The sequence below is a fragment of the Wasmannia auropunctata genome, unplaced genomic scaffold (genome assembly GCF_000956235.1).
Source record: "Wasmannia auropunctata unplaced genomic scaffold, wasmannia.A_1.0 LD336074.1, whole genome shotgun sequence".
NCBI classification, from domain to species: Eukaryota; Metazoa; Arthropoda; class Insecta; order Hymenoptera; family Formicidae; genus Wasmannia; species Wasmannia auropunctata.
Genome location: NW_012026816.1, coordinates 2,557,176 through 2,578,327, shown reverse-complemented (window position 1 = coordinate 2,578,327; position 21,152 = coordinate 2,557,176). Strand labels below are relative to the sequence as shown.

At 38.5% G+C, this 21,152-nt stretch overlaps 1 protein-coding gene across 3 annotated transcripts in view; it reads right to left on the bottom strand.

The window, feature by feature from the left end:
* LOC105449667 (proto-oncogene tyrosine-protein kinase ROS) overlaps positions 1-18,144 on the bottom strand; it is a 35,092-nt gene extending 16,948 nt beyond the window's left edge. For all 3 annotated transcript variants that reach the window (XM_011688996.1, XM_011688999.1, XM_011688998.1), the window contains exons 1-2: positions 16,777-18,144; positions 5,856-5,915 (exon numbers count right to left, since the gene is read on the bottom strand). In XM_011688996.1, coding sequence (XP_011687298.1) covers positions 5,856-5,915; positions 16,777-16,941 — 225 coding nt within the window. In that variant the 5' untranslated portion in view covers positions 16,942-18,144. The remainder of the gene's footprint in view (positions 1-5,855; positions 5,916-16,776) is intronic.
* Between the last annotated feature and the right edge of the window lie 3,008 nt (positions 18,145-21,152).

Genomic DNA, 21,152 nt, shown 5'->3' with positions numbered 1-21,152 from the left:
AGTTGTCTCGAGTGCCTCAAGTGTAGACCTCGATATATATATGTAGCTCTGTCTTGGAATATGTCGATCATCGCTATCACTTTCTTGAGATTGTGCAATTAATAAGATTATGATAACGTTTAATTTTATATTTTTCATCATTAGAGATTTTAATTGAAATAGTACACAAAAAACAATCTTTTATACCTAATTCTTACGCTGTCTTTTTATTCTACTATCATACTTTATCGATCTATAAATAAGTATAATTTCGTAATACTTAGTGGAAGATTGATTTTAACGTCCGAGTACGAGAGATGCTATTTAGCAATTGGCAGACCGATCGGCACACCGCTCAGTTCGAGAGGCGCCGCATATAAATAATACTGCATCGGGCATTGCAGAATAATAAGCAAATTACATCGTACGAGAAACCCAATTTCCTTAAGCTAACTGTGACGTACGCAGTGTTAATCTAATCTTACTGTTAAAATTAATTAAAACTTGATTACAAATTAATTTATGCTATGTAAGTAGGTTTTATTCAGTTTTAATCCAATTCTGTGTTTTTAAGAGAAATATAATAACAAATAAAATTTGAAACAAAAATCAGTCTGAGATACGACGTTGATATTTCTCAATATCGATATTTTTTGTTACCGTCTTACATCACACGTATTTACTCTCAAAATACGCACGAACAATATGTTTATGAATTCTCTCGATAAAATTACAATCATCTAAGTGTTAAACATCCTACATATTTTATTATTACATTTTCAATTAAAAAATTGTACTTAATTATTAACCTTTAAACCACTATATCGACTCAAACCACTCACAGAGCGCTATTAAAACATTACTTGTCAACAATTTTCTTATTTGTCACCATTTAAATATATTTTATTTATATTGTATACGAGATTTTTTTGTTAACCCTTACATTAAAACATAGTTTTCCTTTTCCCCATCAACAAATATTCAGAAAACATACATTTTTATTATAATTAACTTATAGAATTAGCGGGAGCATAATAGCGGTCTGTTAGACATTGTGATTAGTGTGATTTTTTTTAGCGTGGTGGTTTAAAGATTAAATAAAAAATGTCTAAGGTGAGAAATCCGAAGAATTAAAAATCTAAACGCGAAGACGCAGGCTGCTCTTTTAATAATAAATTTATATTTAATCTTTATTAACAGTCTCGACAGTGTTTCATTTTTCATTCTAGGTTCCAAGCGATTGTTTCATATTTATGTTTAAAAAAAAAGATGCAAGTCTTTTAGCGCGAACTGTGGACGAACTTTCCAGACGCTCGTCGCATTATACGCTCGTAACAACATGCGCGTGTATTTCGTGGCGTTCGAGGGTATCACATAGGTCAGCTCGTATGAAAAGTCCATGGAAAAGGAAAGGAACCTCCAGCGCCAGATAAACGTTATTAATAATCATTTGACGCTGGAGCTCCACGATACTGGTAAATCATCGATGCGCGGGTGTCACATCTCAAATCGTACTCGTTAATTTCCTACTGCCGCAAATAAAATTGTTTTTATTAATCGCAGAATTATGTCAACGGTATTTTGTGATTTTTAATGCGTGTCAAATCAGTAAAAACAATTTGCAATTTCGATTTTTGCCATATTGTAAAGTTCGGGGACCGTTCGAATAATTAGAAATAGGTTTATTCGCTTAACTTTAATTTATTCGAGTTATACTTATATATATTTAATAAACAAATATTCACAAATATGTTAACATTCAGATGTGTTTGAATTAAATTCATATGATCGAATATGTCTATGCCATAAAAGTTTATTTTGCGAGTTCGATTAAGAAGCCACGCAAAAACGTAAAATGGTTATTTTTACTTACGTTTTCTTATCGTGCGAGTACTCCGTACGCACTGAAAAAAAAATTTGATTAAACCTTGATTGTCTTATCTAATTTATGACCGCGGTGACATCGTTGTACAACTCTTCTCGATTAATTTACGCAGCTTATTTTTATCAGATTATTGATTTACTTCTTTTGTTCCTTAAAAAATAGCCAATCTTCTGTACAGTAAAGGATGTAACGGATCCCGAGGTTTAACTCACTGTGACAAGCATCTGGGCGCTTTAATTTGACGTGCCCCATCAAACATGGATTTTTATTGTTTTTAAACGATCTAGCATAATAGGGGTTGACAAAACTATCAGACAGTATAGAGAAAATGGCTGAGCCGAGCGGCTCGGCGCAGCGGCCGCTAATTTCTCACTTCCTCATTAAATCCTCACCGGGTATTATGCCCCCAGCTGGGCCCTCCCTCCACACACGCGGCTCCCCGTAGATCGTAGATCTCCGTCCTACCGCGGACGAGCGTCTATCTGTCCTCTCCTCGTTTTACTTTAACCCCATTTACTGCTTTCAGTCTGGCTCTGGCAACCACATACGGGCAGAGAGGAAAAAAAGGTAACGAATACGGCGCCTCGGATCGTCTTCTTTAAAGTAATGTCTTTATAATGAGCTGCTGATTTATACGTGATTACCACTGTCAAATCTTCTTATCAAATTTCTAGCAGATAATCTTCTTGTTAAAAGATCCTTTCGTCTTTCATCGAGTATCTTCGATAATTATAATTTTTTACTGTATCTGCTATGTTTTATATATTATTATTAAATATTTATTATAATAATTTTGATTTTTTACTTACTTAAAATGTTTTTAATTTTTAAACATCAATATCTCTACGGATTTTTTATAAATAATTTTTTTAAATTTATAATATAATTGTAATGACATAAAAAAATTTGCCAAATAATATATCAAAGACAATATCAACAATAACTAACGAGGATTAATAATTAAACGAGCAAATTTCGTGGGTGTAATAACAAATATATTTCATTTATATCAAAATGTACAGATATCTATAAATGCGGTATCCAGTTTCGATTTGATTGGAATCTCTATTAGCCGCTAAACAAGCATTTACGGCCTCGTTAATTGTTGTTAATATTGTCTTTGTAATTACAAGCGATATTTAAATTATTGAAATATATCAAAGCTTTTATTCCATTACTTTTATTATTACTTTATAGTTGAGATCTCCATTTATTACATTATAATAGTTGAGATCTGGTTAATTGTAGTAGTCAGCGCATCTGGTAACCTTACAGCAGCAATTTTCAAGTCAAAGTGGCTTCTGGCAACGGCCACTATCAAGCAGAGACATTTGTATGGATACCTCACTCTGTCGGTGGTCCTCCACTTTACTACATTGTCAGACAAACATACTCGACCGTCTGGTTTCTTGGCGCACGACACACGGAAGCAAGTGTTTATCGTTTCTTCGTGGTTAATGTTCTTCTCGATACGTCAAACGCTCCGTGAAGCGTATCGTAAAACAAACATTTTAAATTTCTTATTTATTTTGATTTGATTTCTAACGCGCAGATATTTTAATTAATTAATTTAATACGTTTCGTTTTTATTATTTGCCGCAAGAAGCGTGTTTTATATATTTTACCTCGAGTAACGCGAGAGTGCAATTTATTAATTATAAGCTGTCCGTAGTGATCGGAAGTAGTCATCGACGGATATTTCCGGAGGCGAGCAGGGGATGCAAGGCTGCATTAATATCCGAGAGTGAACCAACAAAAAAAAAATAAGAGGGCGTCGAACAAAAGAAATTCCAGCGGTATTAATTCGTCGTTATCGACCTGTGAAATTACCGGAAGAGGCATAAAGTCAATTCGCTGATGTTCGTGGAGCGAACGTCGAACGCGATCGACAAACACGCAGTATATATCCCATATCGATTAAGTAGATAAATTAACTACGCAGGTGGATTTCTAAAAATAGATTGGCAGTAAATATTTTACTCCTTCTTTGGTATATATATATATATATATATTGTAGAAAAAGAACAAGGCAAAACGTTTTAATTACGCTCTATAAAAATTCAAAGAGACCTAAACGCAATTTATGTGCGAGGTGATAAATGAAAAATCATATAGAATTGAAAGTTCCAAAATTGTTTTTTCGAAAAAGCGCGACGGCCGTAGGCTAAAAGTGGGTCGCGCCGAGGCGCGAGTAAACGTCCAGCCAACAATAAGATCGCGAAGCGTCTTCCTCCACCTACGTCAACCCAATCCGTTACTCGTACGCGTTACTGGCGACTCACGAACCGTGAAACGAGCCGAGGGAGGAAATCGTTTTAAGCGCAATTCGCGCGGTAATTCGCTTTCCAGGCCCCGCTCTGGAAAGCGTGCAACGAACGCCGAGCCGCGCGCGATAGCCTGAGCGGCACGAACGAGCCCGGCTCATTGATGACTGTTTTTTTTTTTTTTTTCGGAGATACGACAATTAGGCACGCCAGGATCCTTTCTGTCCTCTCTTTATGGGGTTAATTACCCCGCTCGTTTCCCTGTCCTGGAGACACGCGTTACTGGATATCCTTCCGGTCCCCCGAGGGTCCTTTCACTCTCGCTGGAATGTCTAATTTTGACGATTATGACATAATAAATTAATGACAAGTGTGAAGAAAAAAATAATTTGTTTTAATTGTATTAAATCTAGCTACTAATAACACAATATTTTACATTTTTCTATTCGATTCTTATTATACTGTGTGTAGAAAAAGAAATGTTCATAGAAACATTTTTTCTCATAATTTCTTATAATCTTTATAATTTTATATAGAGAAAAATTCAAAATTTGCAACAAAATAATTGTATTTTCATCAAATGTTTGATTTATACTGCTGATTTAGGCCCGTGTCTTTTTTTATTATCAATAATTAACTTTAAACACTTTATACACTTCGTTGATCTCTCTCTTTCTGAAAAAGGAAAAGTAGAAACAAAGGATCAGTCGTACCTACTACTTATTTATCTCGTCGTCAGAAATTGGAAATACAACACGCGCGCGACTCCAGTTACTCTCCCAATTTCCTCGTTTTCTCTCATTCGCATTTCCGTTTCGAGCGGAAAGGAACTGAGAGAGAAACGAAGAGAGCGAGATGGGCGAAGCGCCGAGAGAGTGAATCCGGAGTCGCACGGTAATTTGGCGACATCCGCCATCGGTCGCACTTGTACGCGATCCAATTTAAAAGCACGAAGCCGTACCGGAGAGCAAGAGAGAAAGAGAGAAAGAGAGAGCGAGAGACCGGGCCATTCTTTCATTCGTATACGCGCGCAATGCGCTTCGTACGTACGCACGTTGGTCCCATTCATCGACCGGACCGGGGCGTTGTTTTTTATTTGCCACCGTTCGCCATCTCCGCTGCCGCGAGTTAGGAGCGGCGGGGCCCCCTGGGACACCAGCGGAAGTACTTTCATTGTAACGAGGGACCGACGTCCCTTCGTTTTCGTCTCCGACGTCCGCACTGATCATTCGCGTATGTCGCACTCCATCCCGCCAGGATTGCCCGATTTTTACCCCCGGACTTCTGTTGCAATATATCTCATGCGATTAAGTTTTACCGAGGTAAGGACAAGACACGGCCAACCCTTTTGAAGAAGCCAAGGAAAGAAAAGCGTATCTGCCGCTCCCGATATCTTTCATCTAAGTTTACCTAGTTATTCCCTCTGTTACGTGCCTTACAGGGCTAGTAGGGGTTACATGTTACTGACCCCGGTGGAGTACGTGGTAGCAGCCAATGGACGAATGGGGAAAACTTCCCAAATTTTAAAAGGAATCATTTCCCAAGTCCCAGTACCCCGATTCCGTAACTCTTAACGACAATTCGGTATCGTTATATTGCCGTTGCGCAGCTTTTTGTACCATATAAAATATATTTGCGCAATGACAGTATAACGACATCGTCGTTAAGAGTTACAGAATCGATACCCAGAGATTCGATGCGAATTAATTACATGCGCAACTCCTTACCTGATCGATCTTGCATCTCACGCCGCATCCTACCTCCGAGCTCAGGTCGTCCGTTCGATTCTGGAATCAAAAACATATCTCGTCTTAAACCAAGTGTCTCACTCACGAAAATTATCTTCACGCTAGAATCAAATAAAGATCGCTTCGAAATCGCGCGTTTAAATCGTCCATTTTTATGATATCACGTTGTCTATCATTGCGATACGCGATTGACGAACAGGGGGGACCGTCGAGTGAACGCAAAAAATAAAAAAATAAAGAGAAGAGAGCCGTTGAACGGCGTGAGCGGAGCGCGATTATGTTACGCGCAGGGGCGGCGGAAAATAAATTGAATCGCTTGCCGTCTTTAAAAGACGTTAAACTGTTCCATCCGGTTCAATTGACACCCCCCCCGGTGCCGTGTATTTGACGCGGCGCGCCGGAATGAATCGCCGAATATAATCGTCCCCCAAGGTGCCCGGGGTTCCCTTCCCCCTCCCCCCTCCTCCCTTTCGACGTCAGAGATAACACGCGCTCGTTACAGCGGCTGCACCTGTAGTACGTTACGCATTTCCGGGGCACAGGTGCACGTCCGGCACTCGATGGAACCGAGAGTAATTGGAAAAGGCCGGAGTCGCCGGAGATCGACGGCGGCGCGAGGGAGAACCCGAGCGGAGAGGGGTGCGAAGTGAACCGTGGTTGGCTGGTTACCACCATGGGAATTTTGGACGTCGATTTGTTTGACCGTCATCTAATTATCATAACGCATTTGATTATGGAATAGGTCCCCACCTGCGGAATGCAAATTCGCGTTGTTGTGAGAACGGCGGTCGCCGTTCCGCCAGTTGAGGGATTTCTGGAATTCACGCGAGATTTAGTTGTATTTCCCTTGTATACTTCCAAAGGATTTATTAACGAGGATAATTGTGCTCCTTCCAAATTTTCAAATATTAAATTCTCTTCTTCGAATAGAAATTCTTCAATTAAATTCTAGAATAACACCCGTCGCATACGCATGCTAAATTCGCACGCGGTAATCTCCTTTTACGACAGCTGTAAATACTTATTTACGTGATTAGTTGGTCAAGCAGAGTATTGTTACGTAAACGGAGCGTATTTCAAATTAAACGTTATAGCTTCATGTTAAAATTAGGTATCTTGTCTTCGTAGAAGAGCAAAGCATATACATATGCGCGTCTACCGCAAATTGCCGTACGACGTATGTACGTTTTACGGCGGTACGTTTAGCTTCAAAGTTCCGTAATTGGATAATGCACACGGGTCGCAAATTGCCGCGAACTAAAATTTCCACGGAAGCGACAATAATCGAGAGAATTTCATGCGCGACGCGGATACGCTCGCCGCGCGTGTTTTCCTCGCGCGTACAAATCACCGAGCAAACGGCGAGTTCACCGATAAGAGTTCACCGGGAGAGGGAGATAATGTTTTTGCGTACTATCTCCTCTCTCTCTCTCTCTCTCTCTCTCTCTCTTTCTCTCTTTCGTGGATGTATCAATTTTACGACGATCTTTCTTTCTACTTTTTTTTTTCATTCGCAGCTTTGGTCTCGTAGAAATATCTTCCCGGCAGCGCGGCGGCGCGTTTAACTTTGCGCTCGATTAATCAATCCAGCATTTCGCGTGTCATCGAGAGACCTCTCGGACGTGTGGTCGCACTTGTCGCTGCACTTCAACGTATTTATTCTTTAGGTATCTCATCGCCGAATGTGTATTTTGTTTCTCGCAACGCGCACCGATATTTCAAGGATATCACGTCAAATTCACACCGATTTAATTGACATAATCGACTATCGAATCCTTACGGTCGATTTCTTGCTTACATCGTCGCAAGTTGCTTCCAACTTCTTTAAAAATAAAGCAAAAGTGATACAAAAAATAAAGTAGAATATTTGAGGAATTAAGAAAAATTCGCAGGAGTTTCTCGTTTCTTTCAATCTCGTCTCATTCAAGTAATTTCGATGTTTTTGGATTGATGTATTTCGCATTTATGAATCGCTTGTTGTGTGTAACGTACTGAACACGTTGCAAATTAAATATTTTTTCTTTTATTTCTCTTTTATTTTTGACGGGGATATTTTCCTACATTTTAAATTATTCTTCATTGCAAAGGAAGTTATGCAAAGAAATAAATAAGAATAATTAACAAGACAATTAATAAGATGTTTCTCTTGATAAACAATTCCTAGAAAATAATCTTCTCTTCGATCGCAAGAGCAATTTGGCAGAATGATTCGGCTTCTTCGAACACGATTAGTTCCCTTTGTCTTCTTCAATTAATTCCGTACGGGCGACCCCTCGTTAACTCGACTTCTTTTTCGCGAGTGCTTCCGCTCTCACTGCGAGTATGCGTTCGTCTTATTAGAGAAAAGGGGGAGGGAACGGAGAAATCACCTGTTAGAAGAGCGGCTTTATCTGATCTAAGGTAATCGACTAATGCATAAGTGCCCGTCCTTCCGCACGTCCTTCCGTCGTGTCCAACGTCTCCGTCACGCTCGACGACACCGGCCAACTGTTGCGTCTTCCCGCCGCCGCCACCGCCTACCTGACATAATCTCGAAGACGGAAATAATAGCGGGTGTCGAACACGGAAAGCTCTACCGTACGGAAACGCTCGTTCGCTTAAATTAATTCGGTTAAACGGCGCTAGGATTCCATCGTGAACCATTCCTGGGAAATGCCCTCCCTTCTCACCGCCAATCATTGTGCATATTTCTCATTTGCATTGTACGCGAGCGCTGCAATTCTTTTTCGCTTCTTTCTACAATTACATAACTTTATAACTTTTAACGCTTCCAATGCCAATAGGCAATATTGTAATAAATAAAACTGACAGATGTTTACTTTTTAATTATCTTTTATCTCTTATTTGCAGAAAATTGAAGAAACTGAACAAAATACATTCTTTTTTTTTTTAGAAGAAATTAAAGATTGCAAAATAAAATGTTGTGAAGAAGGCTGCTGAGGGCCGAGCAAGCGTCCCTGAAGTATTATTTTTACGGAGATTGAAAGGAGCGACGGGGTACTTGATACCCGCCGACGAAATAATACGACATGAACATGTTATTTTGCACGCGCGCGGCACTCTGTTTCAAGTTTAAGGTAAAAGGTGTCGAGTTTTTTCCTGCGGTCACCAACGTGCACGGTCGCACGGTGTTGGATGAACACCGGCCGGTGTCCACTCGGTTGGAACAGCGGTCTGAGATCGAGCATTGCCTTCGACGATCAAATCGCCGATCAAGTCGCGAAAAGGGACGGTGGATGTGCAAACTCTTGAAAATCATTATCCCAAAATGAAAAAAATGTTGACCATCGCCTGTTATTACAAAATATCATTCACCATGAATGTTTCAAAATATTCAAAATTTCATAATCGGAAGAATCGGAAAAAATTCATATCTACTCCAAAAATTTGAGAAAATAGAAGAAAAATGAATAAGCAAATTTTAAAAGATTATCTGTTATAAGACAATATTTTTTAAACACTGATCTTCTTTTTGCAATATCGCATTTTCTTTCAGAATTTTGCAGAATATTTTAGAATAAGTATATATCTTGGAAATTTTTGAATGCCTTTGTTGTCATGTTTTCTGAGATTTTCCATATTTTCTTTACATGTTCGATAAAAAGACGCCGCCGGTGTCATTCGAATACACGCAAACGTTTTCTTCTACGAATCAAGTCAATTATTCTCATATTACGTCGGGAATTGAAAGGATAGACATCGCGGGTGAAGCTGTAATTATTAATGACGACCAGGAAGTTCTCCCATCTTCGATTTCATAATCATCACGCGCATTTTAATTACATCTGACATGCATTTATAATTATATTATTTGTTGCACGTAATAAAATTCGAAATAATTATTTGTAATATGGAATATGTACGTTATTCGCACAAAAATTCGCACAAAAAAGATAAGCATAGAATAAAACTGAAACTTAACTCATAATAAATGTAAATGCATTTAAAATTATATACAAATATATATTTATAATTATATATAAATATAATATAAAAGATGGGAATCAGCGTGGTTGTTGGTACGTACTAATTTATTTCTAAGAATTTTACTTTATTCCAAATCACTTGACTCAAGTGACTTGGAATAAAGTAAAATTCTTAGAAATAAATTAGTGCATACCAACAACCACGCTGATTCTCATCTACCTTACTTATACCTACTTAGTTTTAATTGGGGAATCTTGTTAGGTTTTTATTGTTTTTAATATAAAAGAGTTGTAGAGTCAAAACTTTCTCTCTAATTTTCGAAGTATCGCAAAATATCAAAAGATTCATTTCACTCTAATTTCATACTGAATTACTATCGTATCTCATCCGATCTCACAAAGAGTTAAGTCTCGCAATACAAATAATTTAGAGTCCTCAAGAGGTCTTCGCGACAATTCGAATTGTAGAGGCGATTAGGTGTTATGTACATCCTGGCGTGACTAATGCATCCAGACGAAAATCATACCGGCGGCGATCGTTTCCCGTGAATGAAATCTGCGATGTTGGCGCGGCGTGAATTGAATGGAGCGTAATAAAAATTGACGATGACGTCGCCGCGACGGTCCGACCCCGTTTACAGCCGTACGAGATGAGAATCTGGGTCTATCGTTGACCTTAAGTGCATCGCGGCTAATCCTAATGTGATTGCGAGAGAAAGAGAGAGAGAGAGAGAGACGCTGTCCATCGCGAGACGCGCTTTCGGCGCGACGTGCTTGCGCAATTTTTTCTTCCCCGAGCGAACGAGCGATCTCGCGAGTAAATAAAATATTAAGACGCATACCCTTCCGCAGCCTGAATTTCTAAGAAAAGGGATGTCGCCCCCTCGTCGTCACACGCGATTAATATATCTTCCTCGGTATTTGCTCTAATGCATCCGAGTTGCATACGGGTCTACCCACATCCATTTTACTAGGTTTGGAACGTTTTTGGAGTTACCCACGTGTGGGAAAAAACCCTCATATATGTAGAAGCTGAATTGAACGATCCATTACGCCCTGTCGCCGACAGATCAAAGATTTCCGTCTGAGAAATACGAAGAATGAAAATCCCATTAAAATATCAAGCTGTCTAGCTCGTAATGATCTGCATTTGTCCCATCGATAAGCGATTGATCGGTAATTCTACTACCTTTTAGAAATGAATATATGATATTTTTATTATCTTCCGTGTAGTCATAGAGTCGTACACTTTGCTTGTACTTCTGGATCGTTGCGTTTTTTAACGCAAACAAATCCTGGGAAACGCGGTGCCAACCGCTCTCAACTGACGTCATCCCAATTAAAACGCGTATGTACACGTTGACACATATACGTTGGATGTGACCGGTCGCGGTACGGTTTCGAGCGCGGGTAACGAATGGCAGCTGATGTTTTTAACTTAACTTTTGGCCTCAGAGCTAATTAATAAAATTGGGCAGGCGTCTCACCGTGCCGACGCTCCTCCCTCTCGGATGCTCAACAAAAGTCTTATTATTCGCGTACTTTCCCCTCGACGCGGGAAAATTACTCGACTTTCAACTCCTTTTATCTCGTCAAATGCGAAATTATGTTTGTGTAAAATCTCTTTCTCTTTCTCCCCTTTGTACGGAATGTATAAGTCGATTTCTCTCATTATTTCTCGCGTTAGAGCGATAATGCGAACGATCAGGCGCGTCACGCGCTCCAGATTTGCGTCACGACTAAAGGTGAAATTCGCATGATTATCGATGCGTCGCGAGGCGGACTCACGTCGTTGTAGGTGAGAGGATGTGGCCGGCAGGAAGTTCATTGTATATGGCTACACATATAATGTTGCATGCCGGACGATCCTGCATATTCGACGTAACAGCAGGCTCGTCGCGCGAGAATCCGGGGAATCTCGTTCGATATGATGCATTTCGAACGATTGGAGCCGCGCTTTTTATTTGTCTTCTTGTCACATCATATCATTCTTGTTATTCTTCCAGGATGATTATGCTGCCAAAATTTAAGTTATCCAGTTAAAAACAATCAGAATTATTGAACTATCTTTTCGACTTGTGCTCTTAATGTTTTTTTTTTATCTGATTTGATTACACGAGTAAAGTTGTTTTTTTCCGCGCTTCTTTGTTTTGAAATATAGGTATGTCAGTTGTATACGAAGAAACATTTATGCTCGCTCATATTAGTAGTTTAAATTATGTGTTGACGTCAAAACGTTGAGGAGTAAAATACCAGTGCAGTATCATTATCTGTCTCTGTCACTTGTCACAAGTATTTGCATTGTTTTATGATAGGAACGCGATATTGTTGCTTAGTCGTTTCAAGAAATACGCGAATGTATAATAATTGTTTTCTGTTAAGAGATACGTGTTGTTATACCACATGCTAGTATAATATGCACAATAAGTACGCAATAAGTACATAAATACGCAGTTAGTTGCGTATTAATAATTAGTATCAATTTAAATTCTTGATATTGTAATATTTTTTTAAATATTTAATTATTATAATGTTTCTAAAAAAATATACATATTTTTAAATTCATATTTAATTTTTTAATATACGTAGATTCTTTAGGTAATTAAATTGTGTATTTAATATTTAAATTAGTAATTTTTAAATTACAGTTTTACATCAAGATTGCTCTTGCAGACCAATTATTTTTTTAAATGTTAAATAATTAAAAATCTTCTTTTTTTATGCACGTACATGGAAAGAACAATTTTGTTGAAAGATCTAAAAATTTTGCTAAATACAGATCTGAAAATAATTTTTTGTTGAATCATCAAAATAATTTGTTGGAATGTTTAAACTGATAAGCATTGCTATATATAAAACGTTTTGATATTCTAGCAATCATTTTGACTTTCGCACAAAATTATTTTGATTATTAAACAAAAATTATTTTCAGATCTGGATTCAGCAAAATTGTTCTTTCCGTGTACATTAAGGAACTGTTTGGAATGGATTTCGATCGAAGTTATTTTTAAGTCGATGTATTAGACAAATCGTGTATCTCGAGTGACACCGACGATAAATTATTTACTATATATATCAACTAAAAGTTATCATACCGATTCGAGAATAAAACGTCGGGGGCCGATGTTCATGGCGTGAAGACGCTGACGAAAATCCCTCATGTTATGAAAGCTTAAGGTTATCTTCTATACATCACCCTGAGAGATAAGAACTTTACTATGTGTCTAGTAAATAATACGGGCGTCCGTTTTCGCGTCTTTTTAAATAGAAGAGACTGCTTTAAAGATTTTACATCGTCAATATTTCTCGACGTTAAGCAACATGAATCATGTATACATACTTGTTTTGTATCTTAAACAGGAAAAAATTTCTCCCTCTGATCTAAAGTTTCTCGTATGAAAACACGTACATTGACACGGAATTAAAGATGTTATAATAATTGTAATGTAAGCAACATAAGTAATAAGGATATAGTATTATATATTGTGTATAATTAAAAGATGCTATATTTATCCACATTTATCACAGAGGTTAAACGTTTGATAACTTAAAAGATTGGCATGAAAAATTTATTTTTAGCTAATCTCGAAATGCACTTTAAGAGAGTAAATTTTATCCGATTTGCATACTTTTTTAAGCTGATCATCCAATTATTGGCAACCGAAATTTAATGAGAATTATGAGAATTGTGATTAGGACTTCTAAATTCGCATTCTACCTGCAGAAAAAAATACTCAGCCAAAACTGTTATCGGATGACCCTGAGCTTTTCCTTTGATCATTTCGCGACGAACGGGGAAAGATGATTAGTAAGAGAGAGTGAGTTATGCACTGCTGATAAGGGATCGAAGAAAGTGATTTCTTTTTCCTGGACCACGCTTCTCCCTTTATCTGGTGGCGGCCGGGATAATTGATTCGAGAGCGCGCCGACGAGGAAGGGTTGCGAGAGTTCGATGACTTATAATATCGCACAACTGTCATAAAACTAATTAGTAAACATCAATTCACCCGCCAGTCTGCGCGCGGCGTTGCGAGAGATCGAGAAACAGAATAAATATCGCAATATGTAAAATTATTAAATTTAATAATTCAAAATTAGTTTGACTTATTATAATTATTTCACTTATTTTTTTTTAATTCTGCAATTCCTTTTTTGTCGTTAGACGTTATCAATAATTTAGTTTTTCATTATTTTAAAAACGCATTGTTTTTATTTAATTCTTATGAATCTTTAAAATGATTGTCACACATTCTTATAGGGATGTTGAATTAAGGGAGAAATTATCTTATTTGTATCACTGATTATAAGAATAATATGTAAGAAATGTGATAAATTTCCACATTGTGCACAAAATTGCAGCGATGATCTGATATCAGAAGGCATGTTGGCGGTGATCTTTTTGAGGAGAGTTAAATTGATAATTGGTACCAATTCCGTTCTCGTCAATTGTCAAACGCATTGATTAAAACCTTTTTCATGCCGAGGCCTTTCGCACGCTGTCGCAATGGGTCAGTTTACTTTGCTGCTTGAAAGCAACAAAGTAAAAGTGACGCTGATTACTATAAACATGTTTATTGCGAAATTTCAGCGTGTATAATTTTTATCTCATAAAAATTTTATTTCAAATTTTCATTATCAATTATCCCAGAAAGCAAACATATGTATATATGATACGTATTATGAAAAATATAATAAAGTGTGCATGTAAAATTTTTTGCTTGTACTTTCTATTGACACATGACAAAAATATAAATTTCCACTGTCACAAATAAATTCTTCAATTTTATCGATATTTTCTCGATAAATATATAATAGCATTTTGCGTGTGTTCATCAAATGATTTCTACACGCCGTCTCGAAGGATCCGCCGTAGGTACAGCTTATAGTTTTCATAATATATAATTTACAAAAGTATAATTTTTTATACATAATTCGTATTTATTATATTTATATAATTAAGCAAATTAATAAAATCATATTTGTTGGAAGAATAACGAAATATAAATACTTCTAAAAATTCAGACAGCACAGATTATGTGGTGCGCGATACGAGCCATGCGATCAGAGCCATAATTCGTGTGATGAACAATAATCCGAGTCGGCGAAGGCGGCGCGCGAAAGAACGACGTTTTCGTCCTTCTTCGTAAGAAAGGGATTAGATGGCCCTGTATCCGTTACGTGCTCGTCTTTCATCCTCGACGCTATGCTTATGGGCTGCCATGATGCGCCGTCGTGTAGTTAAGTTAATTAATGAATGGTACAGTCGGGCTGGAGAGTGGACTTAAATTGATACGTCCTTCGCCGCTCGCGCACAGCCATTTTCGTGCCGCCGCCGCTGCCGCCGCTCGGCTTGCAGCTGGGGATGCTTAGGACGGTATCAAAGTGCATCGATACTGTTCCTTTTGTCCTGAGCATTTTTGGCACTGTATTTTATTTATTTTACTTTCTTGATATTAAGTATCAACGTCCGGAGCGCGGGAGACACGCGGGAGCGCGAAAGTAAGAATCGCTGAATAAATCGTCATCGAGAAAGCAAATTTGAAATATCATGTATTTTTATAATGCATATTATTTGCATCGACATATTGCTTTCTTGTTAACATCTCTACTTGATTATCGCAATCGATTGTTGTCAATGCCGCAATGTACCTCCGCTTTTGCTGAGGATGGCGACTTGCGGCATTCAAACGAATGGAAATATCGGCAGTTTCTATCTAAATCTAAGCACGTCTATATGTTGCAGTACGCGATTTTCTGGCTTCCGACGAATTGGTAATTCAAAGGGAAAAATTGCGTCACGGTCGCAAGGATATGCATACGTGCGTTGCATCGCCGAGGAATGCAACTAGGTCGCCTGAGCGACTCATCGACATAGATTTCAAGAATCGCGAACAGCGCCATGGTCTTTAAATATTCCTCATTAATTAACACGTCGCGTCGACGACAATACTCGCGCTCGACGTGAAAGTTAATTAGACGGCGAGTAGAAAGCATTTGATGAACACACGCAAAATGCCATTATACATCTATCGATAAAATTGAAGAATTTATTTATGGCAGTGAAAATTTATATTTTTGTTAAGAAAAAATTAAGTCTACATTGATCAAGGAATAGAAAGATAAACGCGAGAGTTTCGGGTCATTTTATTTAATTTGAAGATTAATGAGTTTAATTAAAAATAGGAGATTAAAATTTTTTACAGTCCTTTTAAATTAATACTAAATTATTTTAATATATAATTAATATGTATTATTTATAATAAATATATACATATATTTAATATTTAAAATATTTCTTTAAATAAAATTAATCAGCTCTATTTACCACATGCCGTATCTATTTATTAATGTTACATTATTAATAACGTTAATTTATCCGAACAACAAAATCATGTCTCAAAAAATCTAACGTGTTTTTACAATAAAACGGTACGATGTGATTAAAGGTAGCCGTAAATAACACTGATAAGCGCGGCACAAAATTCCATATTGACCAAAAATGTCGTGATCAGCTCGTAATTGCACAACTTTGTAATTTATCAATTATCCATTAATTTTGATACCTATACAGTGCAGACTGATGTTAAGTAAATAAACTGTCACTTTATTACTAAAATCGCTATCTGTTATCGGTTCTTCTTTTGTCTGCGCAAAAAAATATTATCCCGTTTCTTATATCAGCGAATTAAGATAGACATACTCTGCACTTTTGCAATTGATAAGCGAATGGCAATTTAACGCGCGTCGTTGTTTTCTCAATTTTACATAGCAGTAAGCAGAAATCGACGACAGAATCAAGAAGTCTCATATCTTCAGGTGGCTTTCACTAAGAGAGAGATAATGGTTTTCCTAAACTTTAGAGTTTCTTCCCATCGACACGTAAAACCTTTTAGAGGTCTTCGATTATGAAGATGTCAATTATTTACTTATACCAATGTCTAGCTCCTTCTTATCGCACGGTGGAGGTTTCTTACCTGCGTGAGGTCTAAGTCGGGGCATTTGGAAGCGCATTCCTCCTGAAGGCTGGCCGGCATGACGTGGTCCAGCTCCAGATCCTCCAGCCGTGGTGGCAGGAGCGCGACGGCCGCCCCTGCCACCACCAACACCTTCAGCAGAAAGCATAATCCCGTTCCTAACATAATAACCCCCTCCCCCCCGGAGATCCTTGCGCACGATCAGCTTCCGCGCGATTCCCGGTCGACGACTCAGATGCCGATGGTCATCGCTCCTCTCGAGCCTCTCGATGATTCGCGGGGCGCGCTAATCGAAACGATGCCTCCGCATGGTCCCACGGCGGATTCTTCGAGAGACGGCGTCGCGACGCCCGTCGTCACGTTACCTCACGTGCCGCGGAGAGGTCACGTGCCGAGCGATCGCATCGGCAAGTGCGTCGGAGTTGCGATTAAATTGGCCACTTCCGGCTAAATATGTCCGGAAAAGAATGACGAGGCGACGCCAGGCGTCCCGGGCGAGCGCACGTTGCGCAGTTGACGCAGGAGTTAATCCGCTGTCTCTGTCGTATTATTCGAATAATAATGGAATCCAGCGCGAAGTCGTGGCGAGCACACGCACGCGCGCGGACGTCGCTATATATGAATTTTTCCCGCGGGAGGAAAAAAATGTTCTTCTACTGCGTTCCACGCGCTCGGCTCGTGAGCACCACGAATTTCTATCTCTCGATGTTGTTCTCTCTCAGATTTTTCCTCGCGATGTCTCTCACGATCAAATTACGGAATTGCAGATAAGCAAATAATCGCACGGTGTTTTTCTCTCTCGGGAGCCGATGACGCGAGGTGACGCGCGCGTGTATCCGGTTGCACCGAGAAGGCAGTAATACACGCTAATGTAATCAGTCCTCTTCCGCAGTTTCTTTCAAAAGCGGCGAAGCGATCGAGCGATAAGAGGCGCGCAACGATCGTTCGCTCCGAGGGAACTGCGTCGATCGAAGAGCCGCGTCTTCGCGACACCAGGCACAAAGTCCACTTTGTCGATTTTAGCACTGCGAAATGTTCTCCGTACCCAAGATCAATCCTTCTCGATTCCTCCTCGGCACCGCAGAAAGTCGCAGGATCCTCCTCTCTCCGTCACTTTCCTCGCGAGATTCGTGCGCGAATTTACTGTCAACTCCGTGTCGGAAACGAACGTTCGCCAAATTTCTCGCTTCGCGAGAAATCCGCGATTATCGCGATCGTTTTTTTTTTTTAATACTGCACGCGCGCTTCGGTTTCCGCCGATTCGTTTCTCCGTCGTTCTCTCGACACGGTTCGTGACGTTCGTGTCACGCGGTTCGAGCCGAGCGGCGCGCAACGCGATCACGTTGTTCGTGGCTGGCGAGCATAAGAGCAACTGACTCCGAACGGCCACTCCAGAGTCAACCATCCCCCACCACGGCGGTGTGGAGCACCCTTATCTGCCGTGCACTCCGGTTGCGGCCAATTCTCCTCCTCGGCGAAGGTACCCCGCTCTGGCACTCCGACTGAGAGCGCGCGCGCGCGCGCGCGCTTCTGTGTGGGTGCCCGGCAAGGGAGGAACGATCCCGAAGAGATCCGTCCATTCGTCGGCGGTACCGACTACTGGCCGGCTGGTCAATTGGCAGATTGACCTGTTCTTACTATCCTCGTAAACTTTCATTCATCCATTCGCACGTGCCGCCTAAGCTAGCGGCCGATAGTTATCTTCGGGGATCTCGAGATGCCTAACGTACATTCGTGAATCATAACGCATCGCGGGAGATAATTGCAAAGGGTGCTTTGAAACGGCTTCCGCGGTTCGCTCTTGTTGCATTGGGGCGTTTACATCAATGATTAAAACGTCACAATTTCACACATCTGTGGAATTCGATTTCAAATTAGCTTTAGACGAGAGAACGCAGACCGAAAATTAAATCTGAAAATACACGTTGAATAAATATATAAATAATAGTATTTTAAACTAGATCGCGTAAGTGAATATTACAAATAATTTGAAAGCGTTTTCTACGCTTTTACGCCTGGATCTTGGTACCTAATAATATTTTTATATGAATTTTAAATCCATTATTCAGCCATTTGAAACTGCGCGTCAAATCAATGTCAAAATTGCAACGCAATCATTAGCTGAAGATGGAATAGTAAGATCACGATTTATCTTCAAATTTTAATAATCGATGCGAATAAGCATATTTAAAAAATTACGATTAAATTAATGCGAAAAATATAAGCTAGGCTGAAGTAATATTTTAGGATTGCGTTGCAAGTTCGACATTGATTCGACGCGCAGTTTTAAATGACTGAACAATGGATTTAAAATTCATACAGAAATATTAAGCACCAAGATCCAACCATGACTTAGAAGGCGCTCTCAAATTTATATGATATACTATATCTTTTACTTATATTTCGTATATTTTATAAAGCAAATCTTTGACTACCAATACCTAAATTCAAATAAATATGAATAATTAAGGCAATAATGGAATATCTTTTTAAAATATTAAAAAACTGTTTTTTTTCTGTTGCTTTGAAGTAAACAAATATGGTTCTTTTGTAGCTAGACGATTATAATGCAAAGTAGGCTTCTCTTTAGAAAAGTTTTTCAAATATTGTTGTAAAGCTCTAATATCTTGAGAGAACATTTAACGCATGCCGCGTATATATTCCATATTGATGAAAAGTTGAGCAACTTTCATTCTTTAGTTGGTCCACATCACGATACAAAGTAAATTTGAACGCCAACATCAAACGAAATTCTTTCGTGTGGACCTTTCGAAGAAGAGTGCATCGCTTCAAAATCTGTGTACGTTTGACGCCTAGAACTTGTTAATACATCCCTTCGACCTTCCATTTGAAAGGAATCTGAAGTTATAACAAAGCCGTCCTCTTCAAAGAGAAGCAATATCGGTTCAGTTTACGATTTTTATACGATGTAAGAAAAGTAAAAAAGATTCCAAATGTAATAAGAATATTTATTTTTTATTAACTAAGAATGTAATACTTTCTCCATCGCTTTTAACGCGTCTAAGAAAAAAAAATTATAATGTGTTAATTGCCAGCAAGTTTAGGTCCAGTCTTGCGCTTCTACGAACCCTTTAGCTCCTCATCGACAGTTATTCCCTATGAACATGTTTGTTGGCCGTGAGATCATCAAAATGGTGATTCATTTCGACAGATTAAATCTGCGAACGACAAGAGTCAGTCACATTTGTGGTGCCATTGTTAGCTGCGCGACGCTTCTTTCTTCACGATGACCCGGAGGAAGTACCCCCGAGAACGCATATCTTATTCAGTCTTCGACTCTTACATCTCTCACATCTCGAATCCGCAGATTCTTCTTCATGAAGACGCCAAGGAAGCAGAAGAAATAGAACTACGAGGTTTATTTAAACAGTTGTCGAGTTTTATAATTTTTTGGAGCTTATTTACAACTTATTTAGTCTTATTCTTATTGTTAGCTTTAGTCTAGCTTATTTAGCTTTATCTTATTCGAAATATTTTCCTTCTCGATTGATACACCTCTGCCAACGCCATTTCCATTGTTGAAATCAGTCCTGATATGCGAATTTTTTTTGAAATCTTTAGTTGTTATACTGAGAGAAAAGTATTGTATACTTGATGTTTGTGACTATAACTGTATGATAAAATAATTTGCTCTATTTTCATAGTTATTACTGCTATAATGTTGGTAATAATAATTATATTTATAGTTCTATCAAACAAATATTGGCACCGAAAATTATAGTTAAATTATGAAAATTGCAAGTATTTTTTTCTCTTAGTGCAAATAAATTGTGTAACCTATATCTAGAACCTATATAACCTATATATAAAAAAATTATATAAGCCTACAAAATAAAAAAATTATAAAAACAAAGTTTGAAATTTTTTAAACAAACTGCTCGTATATATGCGCTTAACATATACTTTATATTCTTGAGAATATAAACTTACAGAGTCATACAAACGGCCATACTTTTATAAAATCGTCGTTCCTTAAATAAACCTCATGATATTTTAACGTCGAATATTAGTAACAAACTGCAAACAAAATATTATTTTAATGAGCTAGAAATGACCGTCAATTAAACGTCAAATTGATGTCAAAATCATCGTACCGATGTTTATTTGATATAATTTCAATGAATCATTTCTCTAGTCTAGACATAATTAAGTAAAGACGTAGAATGTAAAGGTGCGATAAAACAAATATTTTCATATCTAGAGACCGCGGTTGTACTTAACGAGCGAAGCTATGCGATACGAATGCGAGCCGGTCATGCGAAAAACTCCAGCTTAGATCTGCGTTAACGTCTTAACGCGTTAATGTCTCGGCCGCTGCTTGACTTCGCGGCAGACGGAACATGTGCGCGAATTCT